Genomic DNA, 17,560 nt, shown 5'->3' with positions numbered 1-17,560 from the left:
TAAAACATGCATTACGCTATGGTATTTCAAATGTATGAAATCATAATTTAAATTTACCTTGAGCTCGATTTGATTTTGCACTCGTAGTCACGCAGAAAGCCTGAGAAAGGTGTTGAATTTGAATGAAGTTAATCTTATATAATTTAATGCTTCAATAATCTGTGGTAGTTTGTTTTAAAATCCAATTAGTATCGTTTAATATTACGATAAATCATTAATATATAATTTTGTTCTAGATTCTTTATGACGAAAGCACCACTCAGCACAATTTCAGACAAGTTGATAGGTTTTAGACAGGTGTCAAACTAAGAACTCGGATGGTATGTAAACGAAGTTAATACATCAAAGGTAAAAATGCTAATTGTGTACGAATAGAAAAGATAGAAAATTTCAATAATGAATGGATCTCATACGAAAGCGAAAGCTAATAAACAGTAAGTAATAAAACACCTTTTCATTTCACATTTCTCTCAAAAGTTCAATATATTACTAGCTGCCATACCGCAGCAATTTTTTACCACAATTAAATTCGAAAAATGTTATTGTGAACGATTTAGTGGAACCTGTAGGATGAGAGAGGTTATTTAAGCGACATATTTCTGTATTTTACTTATTATTAGCCATCAATTTCATACCTAGAGAAAATTAATCCAAGACGAAAACTTTGTCTATGGCATCATGTAGTTGCCAGTGAAGGATGTTGCTGACAAGTCACAAACTCACTCAGATGTCGCTGCCGACACTCAACGTGAAATTGACGTAAAATGAATTCGACTTATTAATAGGATAACCAAGAAACACAAGATTTTTTGGCTCTGCAAACGGTATTTAATGGTATGAAGCAAAATATAGCCGACATCCAATTATCACCCTCCCATAACTCTTGTAAACGCGTTTCTCTACCTAGGCTAAGTCTAATCTTTATCCCTGGCTCTTAACATGAGGAAATTAATTAAATATGAATGTCGACTGTCAAGTATATACCACAATTCTATTCTAGTGAATAAATGTAGTGGTATTTCTGTAGTAGTTGGCAATTTTTACGGCGTGTGAAAGACCATTATTATTAGCCTTTAATTTGGGCTATTGACTAATGCGAAATGCGTGAATGTACCTACAACTTTACAAGCAAGTCTGCAACTCGGACAGTCGGACTGTTGCTGTTTATTCGCTGAAACTTGGAGTTGAACACTTTCATATATGCTGTAGTTAAATGCATCCATTATCTTGTGCATGAAAATTTTCTATACCTAGTTGTATATATGGTGCATTGGTGCTTGACTTGTGTTCCTGTTCCTGATACTAGTGATAGGAACCCAAAATTGTCCTTCACTCCTTGTGTCAGTCTGGCAAAGGCCAAAGAGCAAAATTTATATATAAATCAATAGCATTTCAGATATTTTAAACTGACGCCGGGTCAGATTTAAACTTTCTCAAATTTCTATATTGAAATCCTAGGCTAAAATTTACTTGAATCACTACCAGACACCAGAGTACCAGTAAACAGTAAATAAAGCTTAAAGTTAAAGGCCCTGATTTTGAAGATACCATTACTATTAGTAATTAATATCTGCAAGTTATCATTCATGATGATTTGAAGTATCCACCAAAAATGTCCACCAAGTTGTCTAATTTGTGATGACTATGTTAATATGTTATGAGTCAGGACTCAGGGTCTCAGGGATACCTATAGATATTTGTCTTGAAAATGTTGTAGTGTGTAGGAATCTCAGTGTGGGTCACAGGTCACTGTGGCTGAACTGAGAGTATTTGTTGTATTAGGCTTGTTAAAACAATGGTTTGATTGATGCTTGATTGTCTTCTTCTCCCATACAATCATTCCAAACCACAATCCGTTATATCTGTTGTGTTCATGTCTTAGTTTAATAATCAAAATAAGGACAATTTCAACAAGAACTGGCAGGAAAGTGAAGTATTCTGTATACATTGAGAAACAAGACATGTTCAAAAACCAGGTCAGGCTCAGGGGCAGGGGGGGGTCCATTTAACTTTAAACCTACTCTTGCATTAAACTTCAACTGTAACTAAGTCTGAGAAGGCAACACATAACAACAAAAAATATGTATGAATAATATGAACCAAAGCAGTGCAGTTAATCCTAATCCTCGATTGAGATATTTCAAAGGAACTTAAGTATGTTGAATTCAATGAATTGACAAGGCATTTTTTTCAATTCACTTAGAATTACAACTGAGCAATGCTATTATTTCAACAGCTGATACACATTTTGTGCTTCAGGAAAATGGGGGCCTAGCTGGAAATATCCTACTTCCATGCAAGGCACATGAAATGGGTTTCCCAAAGCAGTGTTACTCTTAATCTGAGTCAATCACCTGTCACCTGCTGATTGTGACATGTATTGCATTCTCTCTAAATTAGTGAATAATTAAAATACAACTACTACTTATTCAAAGCAAAGTTGTGGCTGAGACACCAATATCAACACTTCTTCATTATGTAAATCAAAGAAGAGGCAGTAACTGATAAACTAATATAAATAACCTAAAGATATTGAATCAAATTGAAGGAATAATAGGTTGGCAAATTAGTATTATGTTGCAATATACCTGATTAGGAGAATAAATTACATTAACCTAATTTATTGTTATTTTTACAGATCAGACTAATAGCTGGCAAGTTGGTGGTACAATGTACAGACAACGTCTGAAGGGGGGCCATAGAGTGGGCATCAGCCAGCAACAGAACCCCAGTGCCACGCAACATCATGTGTGTAGATTTTGTTACAAGCATTGTTACTGGTAGAATATTATATTCTTGAAAATATTGTACGTATTTCAACTAATTTAATTATGTATTTTAACTCGCTCTCAGTAGCAGAAAATTCTATGTGTGCTTGGAAAATTAACTTTCCTCTGAATTTTCTAGCATATCTGGACAAAATTTTCTTTTACAAATATATTGAGAACTAATTTTAATACATACAAAATTGTCACCTAATTTTGGAGATTTTCTGTGTCAAAATAAGTGCTGCAGCTCTCTGATTTGCTTATGTCCTACAACTTTTGTAGGAACCTTGTGTATTGTCCCCCAATTACATCCTTAAGAGCCATGGTGCAGAATTTGGAAGGATGGAAGGTGATGCTTGTATTGCCAGCAACAAAAATCCAGATTAAGGAAATCCTTTCCATTTGTGTACTAACTGTACAGTACTTCCTTTTTTTATAAGATAACATTTGAAATATTTTCCCTGAAATTTTTAACATTAATGACAGACATTTAGAATTCAGAATAAAATTGTGGGCACACCTGTGTGAGTTGTGCAAGCAAGAGTGCAAGATTTGAAGTTTTTTTGAACAGAAACACTCAAATAATTCTGTTGCAACAATTGAATAACTTTTTTTCCAGTTTGGTGATGGGGGAGCTGCAGCAAAAACTGGCACCCATAAACCCCCTGGCCCTCCACAGGCTGGGGATGCTGGATGGGGCTTCGGGGATGACTGGGGCTGGGGTGAGTCATCCAATTCTTCATACAATACCCAGTCCCAGCCATACCAAGCTGCTGAACATCAGCCATTAAAGCCTCAACAGCCTATAGGCTTTGTTCAGCCTCATCTTCATCGAAATACAGATCAATATCAGCCTAATAATCAGCATACTAACCAGCCAGCTGTGCAGCAGTACCATCAGCCTGCAGTGCTGCAGTACCAACACCAGTCTGCAGTGCAGCAGTACCAGCACCAGCCTGCAGCAGCCCAGCAGTACCATCAACCTGGTAACAATCCTATTTTCCTAAACACTCCTGAGAACACTGCTACTGACTTCTCCAACAACAATAGCAATGGCACTGATATTGCTTGGAGTGATAATTGGGAAGCTGATTGGAGTACTGTGGAAAATCAGGAACAATCTCAACATGAAATCAAACCAATAGATAACAATTCTAACTCCCATTATGATTATCACACGGAAAATCAAAATCAACAACCGTATAATTACCAGCACCAGTTTCTGCCGGATCAACAACAGACTCATCAGACTTGGTCTCACCATGACGCCAACCTGACACAGCAGCTACAAACGCAAGAGCAGCATCCACCCAAAACTCACCAACAGCTACCAACGCAAGAGCAGCAGTCACACGAGATACAGCAACAGATACCACCGCAAGAGCAGCAGTCACACGAGACTCAGCAACAGCTACCACAGCAGTCACACGAGATACAGCAACAGCTACCAACGCAAGAGCAGCAGTCACACGAGACTCAGCAACAGCTACCAACGCAAGAGCAGCAGTCACATGAGACTCAGCAACAGCTACCAATGCAAGAGCAGCAGTCACATGAGACTCAGCAACAGCTACCAATGCAAGAGCAGCAGTCACACGAGATACAGCAACAGCTACAAACGAATGAGCAACAATTGTATGAGACATGGCAACAAACGCATGAGCAGCAGCAGTCATTTGAGACACAGCAACAGCTACAAACAAATGAACAGCAGTCACATGAGTCACAACAACAGCAACAAGTTTACTCTACTGTTCAGCATGAGGCATCAAATGAGCTGCAGTCAAATCACGCACTGCAACATCAAGCCAACCTAATTCTTGAGCAGTTGCCGTCAAACCAAGAGCAGGGGAGCCTGCAGCAGAGGCATCAGCCCAGCGCAGAGTCTGAGTGGTCTGACTGGTGGGAGGACATGTCTCAGCAAGATAATCAACAGAAGCCTGCAGATAAACTACTACATGATAACCAGATGCGCCATTTAATAGAGCAACAGCACACTCAGCAGACTTACGGAATACAAAATGAGCAAGATACTCAAGGCAACCAAACTAAACAAGCAAATGAGGGCCTTGCTTTGCAACAAGAGACGAATGACAAAAGTCATCAGCAGGAGAACTGCTTCCTTGATGAGCAAGACCGACAATTTATGAAGCAACCACTCCAAGATCATCATGAACAAGCCAATCCATATCATCAGGAGCAAAATTATAATAGAGGTCGTGAAGAGATAGCTGGCAGTCAGTGTGAAGATCAGTGTTACCCCTACAATCATCAGCAGGGACAGCAAACTGATGCTAATGTGGTCTCTGATGCTGCCTCTCAGTTCTATGGTTTTAGTCCTGAAGTCACAGCTGACACTCGGGTGGTTGATGATGATTTTTCCAAACCTAGTAATGTAAAGCAAGTCGAGACAACTTCTGGCTTTGGTGATGAGATGCCAGAAGATGGAGGTGAATCGGAACCAGTAGAGGGTGACTGGGGGGATGATTGGGGAGACGAGATGGTTGAAGCAAATCCCTCCCTGATAAATCCTGATGGAGTTGGTAGTGAACTTCAGCATCCAGAAGCAGAAAGTTTTGGTCAAATTGATGAAGGAAGTTCTGACAAACTTGAAGTGGAAAGTTCATGTACTGAAAATTACTCAACTTCCAGTAATGCTCTACCTGAATGTCAAGTTGAAGGGAAACTTTTAGATCCTTATTTTGAGCAGAACGATTCTGGTGAAACCAAAGCAAACTCTATGGTCGGCTCTCAAGCAGAGGAAGTAGGCTTTGCAGCTGCTATTGCACCTATCACTCACAGCGGGGGAGCCTGGCACCAGCCCGACGTTGGGGCAGCTGTAAAAGCTGTGACCGACGTTGCTGCCAAGGGGTGGGGAGTGATGTTCAGTGCTGCAAAGGGCGTTGCTTCAGACGTCTTGGAAGTAGCAACTACTAACAACCCGGCATGGGGTGTTCAGAATACCCAAGATATCACCCTGTCAACAAACTTGCACTCTTCCCAAGTAAGTGCCATCCCGCCTACGAACGACCAATCGTCGCAAAAAATATACGGTGCAAGCGTGGGTGAATTCAACGCCTCCGCCTCTCAGGATTCCACCACTGCCAGGGGAGCTCGTGGCTTCCAGGGCTGGTCCAACGATGATGGCTGGTGTGGAGACGACGCGCAGGTGGACAGCTTTGACGGACTTAGGATTTCTGGTACGTTGAGTACGGGTGCTGCAGGACAGTTACCGGGAGGACTAAATAAACAGCCTATAGAACAAAATGAGCAAGGACAGCAGAGAGAACAAAATGAACAACTGCAGCATGCATTTGCGCAACAAAATACTGATCAGAATGAACAAGAACAGCGCCCGTCACTACCGCCACAGGAACGACTTCGTCAAGACGAGCAAGAGCTGGAGATTCACTATCAGCAGGAATGGCAGCATCAAAATTTGCAAATGGAGCAGCAAGAAGAACAACATCGCCATCCAGATTATTTTCCAACGAAAACTCCAGAAACTAGCGACAATGATGGTCTTCAGTACATGCCCAGTGCTCCTCCTGTAAATTCCACAACTTCATCCATTTTTGCTGCCCCTGTAGCTCCTTCATCGACCTCGTCTCTGTCAACTATTCCTTCCGTCACATGTCTAACTCCTTCAGTTGCTGTATTGTCCTCTTCGTCCAGCTCTCCTGTAACAACAAGTGTCCAGTCTGTCCCGACTCCTGCCTCAACGGCACCTCCTCCTACAGCTATTTCAGTTCCAGGAGGCAGCATTAAAAGCTTACGTGCGCGTAAAGGAAGTCCTTTTCAACCTCCGAAGAACATCAACCTTGTCGCCGCCAATTCGGCCATCCCTAATGTGCCTTACTTGCCTGATCCAGGATCCAACATTTCCTCTACCAGTGTAACCGCGAAGACGAGCGACAATAATCCTGACTCTTGTGATGGAAAGCAAACTAATGTAATGACACAGTCTCACAATGTAGGTGCTTCTCAAGATGACTTATGCGCGGGGAAACCAGATGAACGTAAAAGGAAAACAGAAAAATCATGCTTTGAAGAGAGGCAAGATAATGCAAAAAGTCAAGAAAATATACAAAAAGATGGACATGAGGACGGAGAAGACAGAAACGCGGGAACTTACGACGACGAAGAAGAAGAAGATGATGAAGCAGGAGTGCCTCGCTTTAGCCGCATGGTTCCGGGGTGCGGTAGTTCAGCCGAGCCTCAAGTGATCCAACCTCCTCACACTCATTCAAATCCTCCTCCCATGCCCACTGATAGGGTTGTGACGGGCATAGATAACCCCATAGCTCCTCCCCCACAACCTCATAGTGGGACTATAGGGAGCTTAACTTCACAGCCCCAACGACCTCCATTACATCCACCTAAACGCTCCGCCACCATTGGCTCGGAGGAAAACGGCGCTTCTGTCCCACTACGTCCTCCGTCGAACGGCGCGTCATCACCGTCTTCCAAGGCACGTCAGCTGCCCTCGTCGTCCAGGGCACGTCAGCCGTCGTCCTCGACGTCGTCAGTGTCACCGCCACCGTCGCCGACGTTCGACGCGTCGTCGTATGGGCGGAGCGGCAAACGCGGCGCGCAGTCTGGCCGTCCGCGCGGTGACGCGCAGCCGTCCAGCCGCCGCGTCAGGGACGACCAGCGCCCCAAGGCCAGGTTTGTTGCGCTCAGACTGTACCATTAAAATATGTTGAGAGTTCGTAACTCCGTCAGCCAATCACTGATAGCTTGTTAAGCTAAGCCCACGAATCCTAGACGAGAAATTGACCGCTTAGTCCCCTTAAGTTAGGTTTGACCGCACGGCTCCAGGTAGCCTGTGGCTGTCTTAACTTTAAATGATCGATGTGGTTACAGCACAGCAAAGTTTGACGATCATGATGCAAGCTTTAAACTGTCTTTGACTAGACTGATGACCCAAGTGTATGCGATACCTGTATTTTTAACGATAATAACACATGCAGGTATTCGGGCAGCGGGCGACCGCGGTCTGCTTATCGCGAGGATGTCGCTCGTCACGACGGTGAGGGCAACAACGACTACGATGATCGCAGTGACAGCGATACTCGCAACCATTCTAAATACCATCGACGTCAGGACCAGCACCGGTGAGAACCATTAACCGTCTTGCAATGGTTTTGAATCTTGAGTGCTATATTACTTCCTACTTACTACTATTATTAGCTAAAGTGGCGTCAATTGTTTCACTCCTTTACATGTTATATTTTAACTGCATTTAAAGTTACGGTACCGGTATGTTATGTGTTTCAAACTATAGAGGATGATTGTTTCTATCTTTATTTAGTGAGGACATCTTACCTCGATAGTTTTAAACTGTTTAAGGGATTACATCCATTATACTCTTTAATTTTGTAGCCATTTTAGCAAAACATGCGTGGTTGTGTTTCTCAGAGAGGGTGAAGGTGAGGGCTCCCGCAGCAGCAGCTTGGAGGGCCGTGAACCCTCTTATCCACCCCGCATTACGGGGTCTGGGGACGACCAGGTCCCCAGTGGGGACGACCGAGCACGACGGTCTCGAGACCCACCCCACAGGTCCGAAGATCCTCACTACCATAGAGGAAGAGACGCCCAGCCAAAATCTTACCGTCGAAAAGACGAATCTTATCGCAGAGGCGATGAATCTTATCGACGAGGCGACGAATCTTGTCGCAAAGACGACGAATCTTATCGCAGAGGCGACGAATCTTATCGGAGAGACCATGAATCTTATCGCAGAGGTGACGAATCTTATCGCAGAGGCGACGAGTCTTATCGCAAAGACGATGCTTTGCACCGTCAACACAACGAAAGTTATCGTAAAGGGAGAGACGAATTGTACCACAGAGGCGATGATCCCTACCGGAGGGATCGCAGACGGGGAGATGAGAAGGGGAGCAGGGAGTGGGAGGCTGACAGCGACTGGGACCAGACATCATCGTCCCGACGCTGGAAGTATCGGGACTACCATGACCGCGGTGAGTACCGTGCCTCTGGCACCTCTTTTTTGTGTATGTAATTAGTTAGTGGCCGCGCACTAGGAATGGTTAACTAGTGTATGTATTTAGTAAGTGGCCGCGCATTAGGAATGTTGAATTAATCTATGGAGTAGTATCATTCTAAATGTTGACTAGGACAGGCGAGTACCGTTGAGGTTCAACTTTTTGACGTGTGCATTTCAACACATTGGAGTCTTGGAGTGTGTAGGCTATTCTCAGCCCTGCTTGAAACATTTGGCTACGTTTGGGCCACTCTGCCTTCATCCCTTCGGGTCAGAACTTGTGGAGATGCCCAATAAAGGAACATGAAAGGCTTACTTGGGACTTGAGTGAGAGTCAAGAATTGGTGTCCTGGGGCTGCACTAAAACGTTGAGTTCGTTACTCCAGCAGCCAATCACTGATTCAGGCTGAACTCGCCAATCACAGACGAGAAATTGGCCGCTACGTGTACTTAGGCCGCTACGTGTGCTTAGGCCGCTACGTGTGCTTAGGCCGCTACGTGTGCTTAGGCCGCTACGTGTTCTTAGGCCGCTACGTGTTCTTAGGCCGCTACGTGTGCTTAGGCCGCTACGTGTTCTTAGGCCGCTACGTGTGCTTAGGCCGCTACGTGTGCTTAGGCTGCTACACTTAGGCCGCTACGTGTACTTAGGCCGCTACGTGTACTTGGGCCGCTACGTGTACTTGGGCCGCTACGTGTACTTGGGCCGCTACGTGTACTTAGACCGTTGCGTGTACTTGACCGCAAGGGCCTAAGTACACCTTCTCATTGCATGGTACGGCATATGTGATGAGTCGATGTGGTAATCTGAAACCATACCGTACTGGTAAGCCTGTTTGGTATTACTAACACAGTTTAGTCTATTGGTACCACTAATAAATTGTATCACAATTATAAGTAAGGGTACGCACGCAGTGAAAGCAGGTTTGCCCGTGCGGGCAACCTGCTCCAACCTGCCACAAGAATGAACATAGGATAATAATGTAAGTGTTCACAGTGAAAACCTGTATGAATAGGCTTCTGTATTCTATGGTTTCAGGCGCCAGCCTGAGCAGGTAACCAGCACGCTAGCAACCTGCTTTCACTGTGTGCGTACCCTAAGACACGTTATGCAGGCATTGCACTTGTGTAACATGCGGTCGACTATAGCGTACATTGCGGCGACCAAGCGCAGTGATTGCCAAACCTGTTCGCATTTGCCCAATTTAAGGCATGTTAAATTTTACCGACAAAAAGAATGTTAGCTCAACGAAAATATTGTTTTTGAATGAGATTTTCCCGCTATTTTACCCCCCGAACAATGGAATAATTACATTCCCCTCAGTTAGGAAGCCACTGGCACCCTGCGCCTGCGCCTGCGGTCTTCTACATTTTTCAATATTAGCTGCGCGATCACCTCTCCTCTCCGCTGTAGGGTTTAACATTACTAATCTGCGTTTAAATAGGACGTGTGCTTGCGGTGAGAATGTTTACGGTGGATCTTGCTGACTAACGAATCTTGTTAATGTCCCATTACCGCATTCTTCTCAATAGTTAATGCCTCATTGCTGCCTTTTTCTAATACTTAATGTCTCATTGCCGTCTTTTTCTAATTATCTAATGCCTCATTACCGTCTTTTTCTAATTATCTAATGCCTCATTACCGTGGCCGTCTTAATTAAAGCATCGTATCCGCCGCCTTCTCATTAGTTGATGCGACATTACTGCTTCCATCTCATTAGTTAAAACCTCTCTACCACCTCCACATTTGTAAGTGAGTCGTTACCGCATCCTTCAATTAGAAAATGCCGCGTTGCCGCATTATTCTCATTAGTTAAGCCGCATTGCCGCCTTCCCAACAGTTAATGCCTCATTACCGCTGCCTTCTCATTAGTCGCCAACAGGTCCCGAAGCGAAGCACAGTACCGCTGCGTGCTTGCTGCTAAGGTCACAGAGGACGGAGCGTAGTTCATATCATCACATGGCATGTCTAGATGCATTTTTGCTGTGTTAGTTACATAACTACGAAGATTGTGCACTACTGATTTTCAGTATCGCAATTCATTAGAGAACAGCTCTCAACTTTTGTTGTTTCTTGGGGTGTCGAATACTTTTTTTATTCAATCGTTATTAGGTCCTAGTTATCAGCCTCTGTACGTGTTTGCAAGCTTTCTGAATGAGCATGTTTAATTACAAAACATTGTACATTCTGCTTGAAAATTTCTACAGACATAACGTGCAATTAGGTTTGTTCTAATCAACACTATGGAAATATTGGATCTTGTATCTAGCGCTGTACTACAGCCGTGCTATCCGCACTGACGTACGGCTCAGCTGACGTTTTGTCGTCGTACTGCCACGTGGCTTAACATCGGCTGGTCTAATTTGTTGATCCGTCGTTGGCAAATACTGTTGAATTATTGTGAAAATACGTACAGTTGTTATTTAATTCGTATGTTATCTATAAACTTTATTTAGTTTTCTTTTGAAATAAAGGAATGTTTCGTTAGATTAGATGGTATCGAGCTATCAGGCTCAGCGAAATGGCTGACCTGTTTGACAGCATGGCTGGAAACAGCTGCAGCACAGTCTGCGGCCTGCCTACTGCCGATTTTGGCTGCCAGTGCACCTTGAGATGTGATGGTGAGAAGGCTGCTGGTGCGATCTGCTGACTCGCCTCCCTTCTGGCACATCGCGTGACGGGAGAAATCATGTGCAACCTATCTTTGCCTAGTGCTTTAGTGATGAGTCTTCCTCCTCATGTGTGGTGTCAGTGGACGTTTTAATATGGCTGAGGGGATAATAGTTTATCGGTAAGGCTTTCAACATAGAGTTGCTGCATAGCGACACAAGACAAGTGTTAGAACTTTTGAAGTACATTGACATTAATGATTACATAACTTAGCCGTACTCCGAGCTGAGCTTTGTAAAGAACAGTGGGAGTCTGGGAGATTATAGATGATGAAATCCTTTATGCTGTCTCAACGGAACTGTGGCTTCTCTTACAATAATTAAGTTGTCTTGAATTTAGTGAATGCTTATCCAAGGTGGTTGAATACCTACGACGTAGCTAGTGTGGAACGACTGCCAACTTTTGGTGCGACGCATGGAGAACTATTTAATAAAGTGTTGGAAGTGGAAGTATGAATGATCGGTGTTACCGTTACTGAATTTTGTATGGAGAACCTGTAATATTGCAATGGAGCTTATACAGCAAATAGGGCGTTTTAGATGATTTTTTTACTGATAGCAACATAGAATATCTTTATACTTTATCATTGATGGAAGATCATATTGTATTCATATAATATTGTTAAATAACCACATGACTTCAGAATTAATAAGAAAAGAATTTCAACTTCTTCAAAATTTGATCAATGTAGCTGCTTGTAGCATTTTAGCCTGACATTCTCATGATTCTGACAGTAAATATGGGACAAAACATAAGTCAACTTTACTGTTTTGGCTAGCTTCAATAAGCCTTCATAATACTTGCAAGTTGCAATTTATGCTTGAAATTGTCCATTACTGTCTCAAAGTTTATTTTGTACAAAGTTTTGTGCTTAATTTTTCCAGCCTTACAATCTGCACTTGTTTACTTTATCTTGGGAAAGCTCCTGTCCTTCTTGTCATTATCATATTATCATTTGAATGAGGTGAAAGACTTTGCTTTTTTTTAGATTATGGGCATTCACTCGGAATATTTTGCCATTTTATTTAATGTTCTTTCTATTATATTGCTTTATAGGCTTCTTTTTGTGAATGAAAAAGGAGAATAAACAATAAACTTCAGGCTCTCAGCTGCATTTTACAATTATTTTTGTGTGATCAGGCTAGACCTACAGGTCTCAATGTGGCATTCCCTAAAATTTCTGAAAATTTTTCATCCTTTCAGTGACTGACATTTGTCAAGTCTTGGATGCATTCATGATAAGTTATTCTTTTTTTCAGTTAGAAAATTACAAAATTATTAAGTTTTATTTTTAGGGCTGTTATAAATTAATGGCATTTATCTAAGATTGTGTAGAAATAATTCAATGATGTGTGTTGATGCAAGGAGTTGTGGATGAGCAGCATGGTGCAGCTTGGGGACCCTCAGGGTGCCAGTAATGCCTTGAGTGATGATAAAGATGAAGCTCAAGATGTTTGTCTTGGAAAACAATATACAAGGATGGATGATGGAATTTCTGGTGCATTAAATAAAAACTATGAAAGTAAGAATATTGGACAAGTGGACAATAATGAAAGTAGGAACCTAAGAAAAGTGGACAATAGTGTAAGTAGGAACCTAAGAAAAGGGGATAATATCTATCAAGATAATGGTTCTTTCAAGAATAAATATCAGGAAGGAGGGAAAATCAAGCAAGAGTATCACGCTGATAACTCACGTCACTGGTATCAGGACTCCGCATCAGTAAGAGATCAGAATGATTGTGAAAACAATAATACAGAAAGGCAGGCTCGACATGAAAGGCCAAGACAGGGGGAAGTTTTTGATGCCAACAGCAGTGGACGGCTTGATGGTCACAAAAGGAGGCTTGAAGGCCATGATAAACAGATGGAGGAGTTGCTGGATGGCAGCCATGACAGCGATGATGCACGAGGAAGCCTGTATTCTAAATCCAGACATTTTGACGGAGAGAGAAAACAAAACAAAGAAATGCATCAAAGAGACAGAAAGAGAGATGCTGATTTGGATAAAAGTGAGAGAAGAAAATACAGGGATTTTGATCAAAGAGATTTGTACAAAGGTAGTGACTTGGAACAACACAAGCAAAGGGACAATGAGGCATTTGGTTCTGGAGAAGAATCAAAAAGACATCCTAAAACTTCAAGCCAAAGACATATTAAAGTTGGAGTTATTCAATCTAGAGCAGAGGACTACAAATACTCAAAAGAGGATCTGCGGCACTACAGGTCCCGTGACCCTGACCTGAACAGGAGTACCCGGCAAGGAGATGAAGGTCGCTATAGGAGGCGCAGGGATCCTGTAGGGGAGGAGCGTGCCTTGCCACCTCCTGCCCTCCCACGGCCTGACAGCGCTGCCTCTCACAGGACCAGCAACAGCAGAGCTACCACACATGGTGGGTTAGGTCAAGTTAGAGGTTCTACCATCACAACACAAGATATTTTGTAAAAATTTCTGGTCCTGAGACTCAATTTTGTTGTTGTGGAGGCAGGGCAGTTGTGGGATAAAGTTGGTGTGTAGGCAGGACAGTTGTGGGTTAGGTTGCTGTATAGGCAGGGCAGTTGTGGGTTAAGTTGTTACTGCCCTTTCCCTCCCCTCTCAATTGTTCAGCTCTCTGCAATACTGCACATTTCCCACCTGCTTAGGCTTGCTGCCTCCCAGAGCTGTTTGGTCAATAAGAAAAAAATCCCAGAAATGCGTGTTGGTTGAAATCTTTAACAATATTGGAGAGGTTTCAAGACATTCCTTACAAGGTATGTTATCCCAGCACTGGTGATGTTGTTATATGTCTACTTAGTTTGGCTCTTAAGATTCGAGTTCTGCTAACAGAAATTGTCCTTCTCACCGCAACTGTGATCTGTGTTGCTCTGTGATCTACAATGGATGTCTGGGTTGTGATGCAAACATACTTAAAACCTGCAGCAGGTATACAAACATTACACCTGCAGTAGTTATACAAGCATCACACCTGTAGCAGGTACCTACACAAGTTATGCTTCGGAATTTATTGATTTTTTCGCGCTAATTTATTTGGCGCTTGCGCTACAAGAAAGTATCGCACATTACCCATGAATTTTTTGTACATTTTAAGTGGTTCGTCACAATAATTTCTCTTCCAATTTGACTTCCTTATCCAAACATTTTCCACCCATTTTACAATTGTTTTATATTCGGTTTGCATTCGTTTCCCCGAATTATATTTAAATTTCCATTCTCAAGTTTTTCCCCTCTTGTATTTTCCCTACACATTTCTCTTGTTGCTAGGCAAAACCGATGTTGAATTTAGAATATCATGCGATTTAATAGTGAATCAACTGAAGTTCAATAAATTCATCTTGATAGTATATGATGGCATTAAATTTTCGTTGCGAGCTGTAACGTTGATCCTAATATGTATGAAGAGTTTTCCCAAGTTTACCGTTAATTACCCTTTACGCCCTGAATTTCTGGGATAAAAATCGTAAAATTCACTTTTTCATGTGAATTTTTCGAAAAAATGACAGAAAACGTGAAATTGTTGGAAAACCGATGTTTTTTTCTGTGTGACGAATTCGTCACGCCAGGGCGTAAAGGGTTAATGCGTGGGACTGAAGCCTCGGTAGTTGATTAGGTAGGAGTGACTAACGATGTAGTTACTCCTACCTAATAGTTACTGCTACTCAATAGTTGCTTCTAACGAGATAGTTATTCTTACCATGTTACCTTCATTTAACTAATTGAAGTTCGGAGCATCGGTTACCTCTTAGCTGGTATGTCGCTTCGTGCATATAACATCAATTGTATTATATGTCAGTCAGTGAGGTGGTGGGGGTTAAAACAAACCGAGGAGCTAGAGACTAACGATTATCATTGATTAATGATGTCGCTGCACGTTATTTTACTGCGTGTTTTGCTAGAGTCAACAGCGCTTGATATTGAACTCGGCATTGCAAGATCATCTAATTTCAATGTATGTGGTGGCTAATTTGTGCGAGTGTACAAGATATATTGTAAAAAATATTGGTGGTATAAAATAAATATTTCAACCGACAAGGAAGTGGGTGTCGGAGCAGCGTTAATCCCACGTTTTCCTCGTTGCCAGCTCCTCAGAAGCTGTACAATTCTTAGTCGTGCGCAACATGTTACATGCACACGTCTCACGTCATCATCTGTAGCTCTACTCCGTGTGTGTTTCTTATTCTTTAACTGAACTGCTTTGTGGTATAATAATCACTACTATCATATTCATTGCCTGACGGTTGTTATTTTTACGACACTGATGAAAGGTGACTTTTTAAAGAACCTCTGAGCAATGTTAGTTTAACAAAGTTCGCTGTAAAGCCCATATTCATCGTCACGCTGTAGCCAGACTACTGCAACATCTTCAATGCCGGCAAAAGTAGTAACCTTCAAGAAAGGTAACGTACAAATACGCGTTGATTGTATTAGTTTAGATTACGGCACTTGAAGGTAATCGTATTAATGCATAAGAGGACGAGCTATTCGTCGCGTTTTCATCTCAGCGGAAATAAATACAGAGCGTGTTTTCTTTCTTAACTTGCCGCGAAATTCGGTAGGAACTCACAAAAAATTACGCAATGAAAATTATAGACGTACATGTAGTGTGTAGTGGAACTCGCAGTGAAAATTATAGACGTACATGTAGTGTGTAGTGGAACTCGCAATGAAAATTATAGACGTACATGTAGTGTGTAGTGGAACTCGCAATCAAAATTATAGACGTACATGGAGTGTGTAGTGGAACTCGCAATGAAAATTATAGACGTACATGTAGTGTGTAGTGGAACTCGCAATGAAAATTATAGACGTATACATGTAGTGTGTCTCTTCTCTGCCGTGTTATTCCTACCAGCATCCATGGTGGTGCTGGTAGTGACTGGTGTGGGGGAGGTGATGGTGCAGCTGGTCCAGAGGCACCACACTAGGCGCGTTATCGCCTACTCCTGATAGTGAAGCGTGTGATAATGACGAACATTATCTCTCGCCTTAGCTAAGCTTAAAGCAGGAATCCTGCTATGATTTGTATGAAATAATTTCTTTATCATTTGACATTAAAACCAATATCTGCATGCAAGGTGTCCAGTAAGTCCTGCAAATATTTATTTCACCCTAGCCTAACCTGAGAAAACTAATGACTTCGGCACACTAAAGTACGGAGATTCTAAGCTCCAACTCAATTTGCTTGCGGACTGCTCTGTTACTATCTATGCAAAGGTGGTTATAGTTTCGGTAATGCTAATTATTTATTCTTTGGTAAGAACATCATAGAATCAGTTGTTTCGTTGATGCTCCGAGATGATTCAGGGTATGAGTATCATGATAAAATGTCAGAAAATTATGTCGACGACGCGCTGTTGTATCAAGCTGGCCAATGAAGCCACGCCGCTATTTTATCAGGAATATTCGTGTGAATATTAATAAGAATATCATTGTGACGTACATTAATGAGAGGTGTCATGGTATGACGTACTGTCTTGGTATGAGCATCATGGTATGACGCGCTGGTATGAATGACACGTTGTTTACCTGCCCAGGTTACCCAGGCTACGACGCTTACTACAAGAGCAGTCGTCGCGCAGCTGGCAGCGACCACTACGACCACCAATCATTAATGAGTTACTACAACTACTATGCGCCTTACTACGAGCAGCATCCCAAGTACCGCGACTACTGCCACAACTACTACAAACACTACCCGCAGGTATGTATATATTATATACGGCTCATATATAATATAGACTCCTCACTGATAGCCTTTTCCACGGCAATCATTTGCCAGTATATTCGTAGGTATAATATATGTATATAGTTCATGAATGATCCTTATTCTCGAGTAATCGGTATCCAATATCAATCTAAGTAAAGTTTGGCTACAGTGCTGTCAGAATGGTATTTTATTGTGATGAAATTTTTATGTACTCTTGATGATATTATTTAGATTTCTGCTGGTTGAATTAAAATACTCCCGCCGTAATGACTGCGTATTTTACCTGCTGTTGTGGTATAATCCTTTTGGAAATGGCGTTAGCTATATTTTCATTATTTTCTACCTAGATTAGCTTGATTATTCTTTTTGTAATGTATGTAAGTTTGATGTTCTCACTGTCATAAAGAAGACAT

At 42.1% G+C, this 17,560-nt stretch overlaps 1 protein-coding gene across 6 annotated transcripts in view; it reads left to right on the top strand.

The window, feature by feature from the left end:
- Nucleotides 1-696: 696 nt before the first annotated feature.
- The window catches only part of LOC108675223, a 48,818-nt gene continuing 31,954 nt past the window's right edge, over nt 697-17,560 (top strand). For 4 of the 6 annotated variants that reach the window (XM_047883934.1, XM_047883935.1, XM_047883936.1 and 1 more), the window contains exons 1-7: nt 697-834; nt 2,639-2,748; nt 3,388-4,125; nt 4,201-7,436; nt 7,742-7,885; nt 8,190-8,752; nt 16,975-17,141. In XM_047883934.1, the coding sequence (XP_047739890.1) occupies nt 2,671-2,748; nt 3,388-4,125; nt 4,201-7,436; nt 7,742-7,885; nt 8,190-8,752; nt 16,975-17,141 (4,926 nt within the window). In that variant the 5' untranslated portion in view covers nt 697-834; nt 2,639-2,670. The remainder of the gene's footprint in view (nt 835-2,638; nt 2,749-3,387; nt 4,126-4,200; nt 7,437-7,741; nt 7,886-8,189; nt 8,753-16,974; nt 17,142-17,560) is intronic. The other 2 variants (XM_018163214.2, XM_047883933.1) reach the window with 2 other exon arrangements.

This window comes from Hyalella azteca, unplaced genomic scaffold, assembly GCF_000764305.2.
Source record: "Hyalella azteca isolate HAZT.00-mixed unplaced genomic scaffold, Hazt_2.0.2 contig14089, whole genome shotgun sequence".
Taxonomy (NCBI): domain Eukaryota; kingdom Metazoa; phylum Arthropoda; class Malacostraca; order Amphipoda; family Hyalellidae; genus Hyalella; species Hyalella azteca.
The sequence above is the reverse complement of the archived record's forward strand: the minus strand, read 5'-3'. Positions and strand labels throughout refer to the sequence as shown.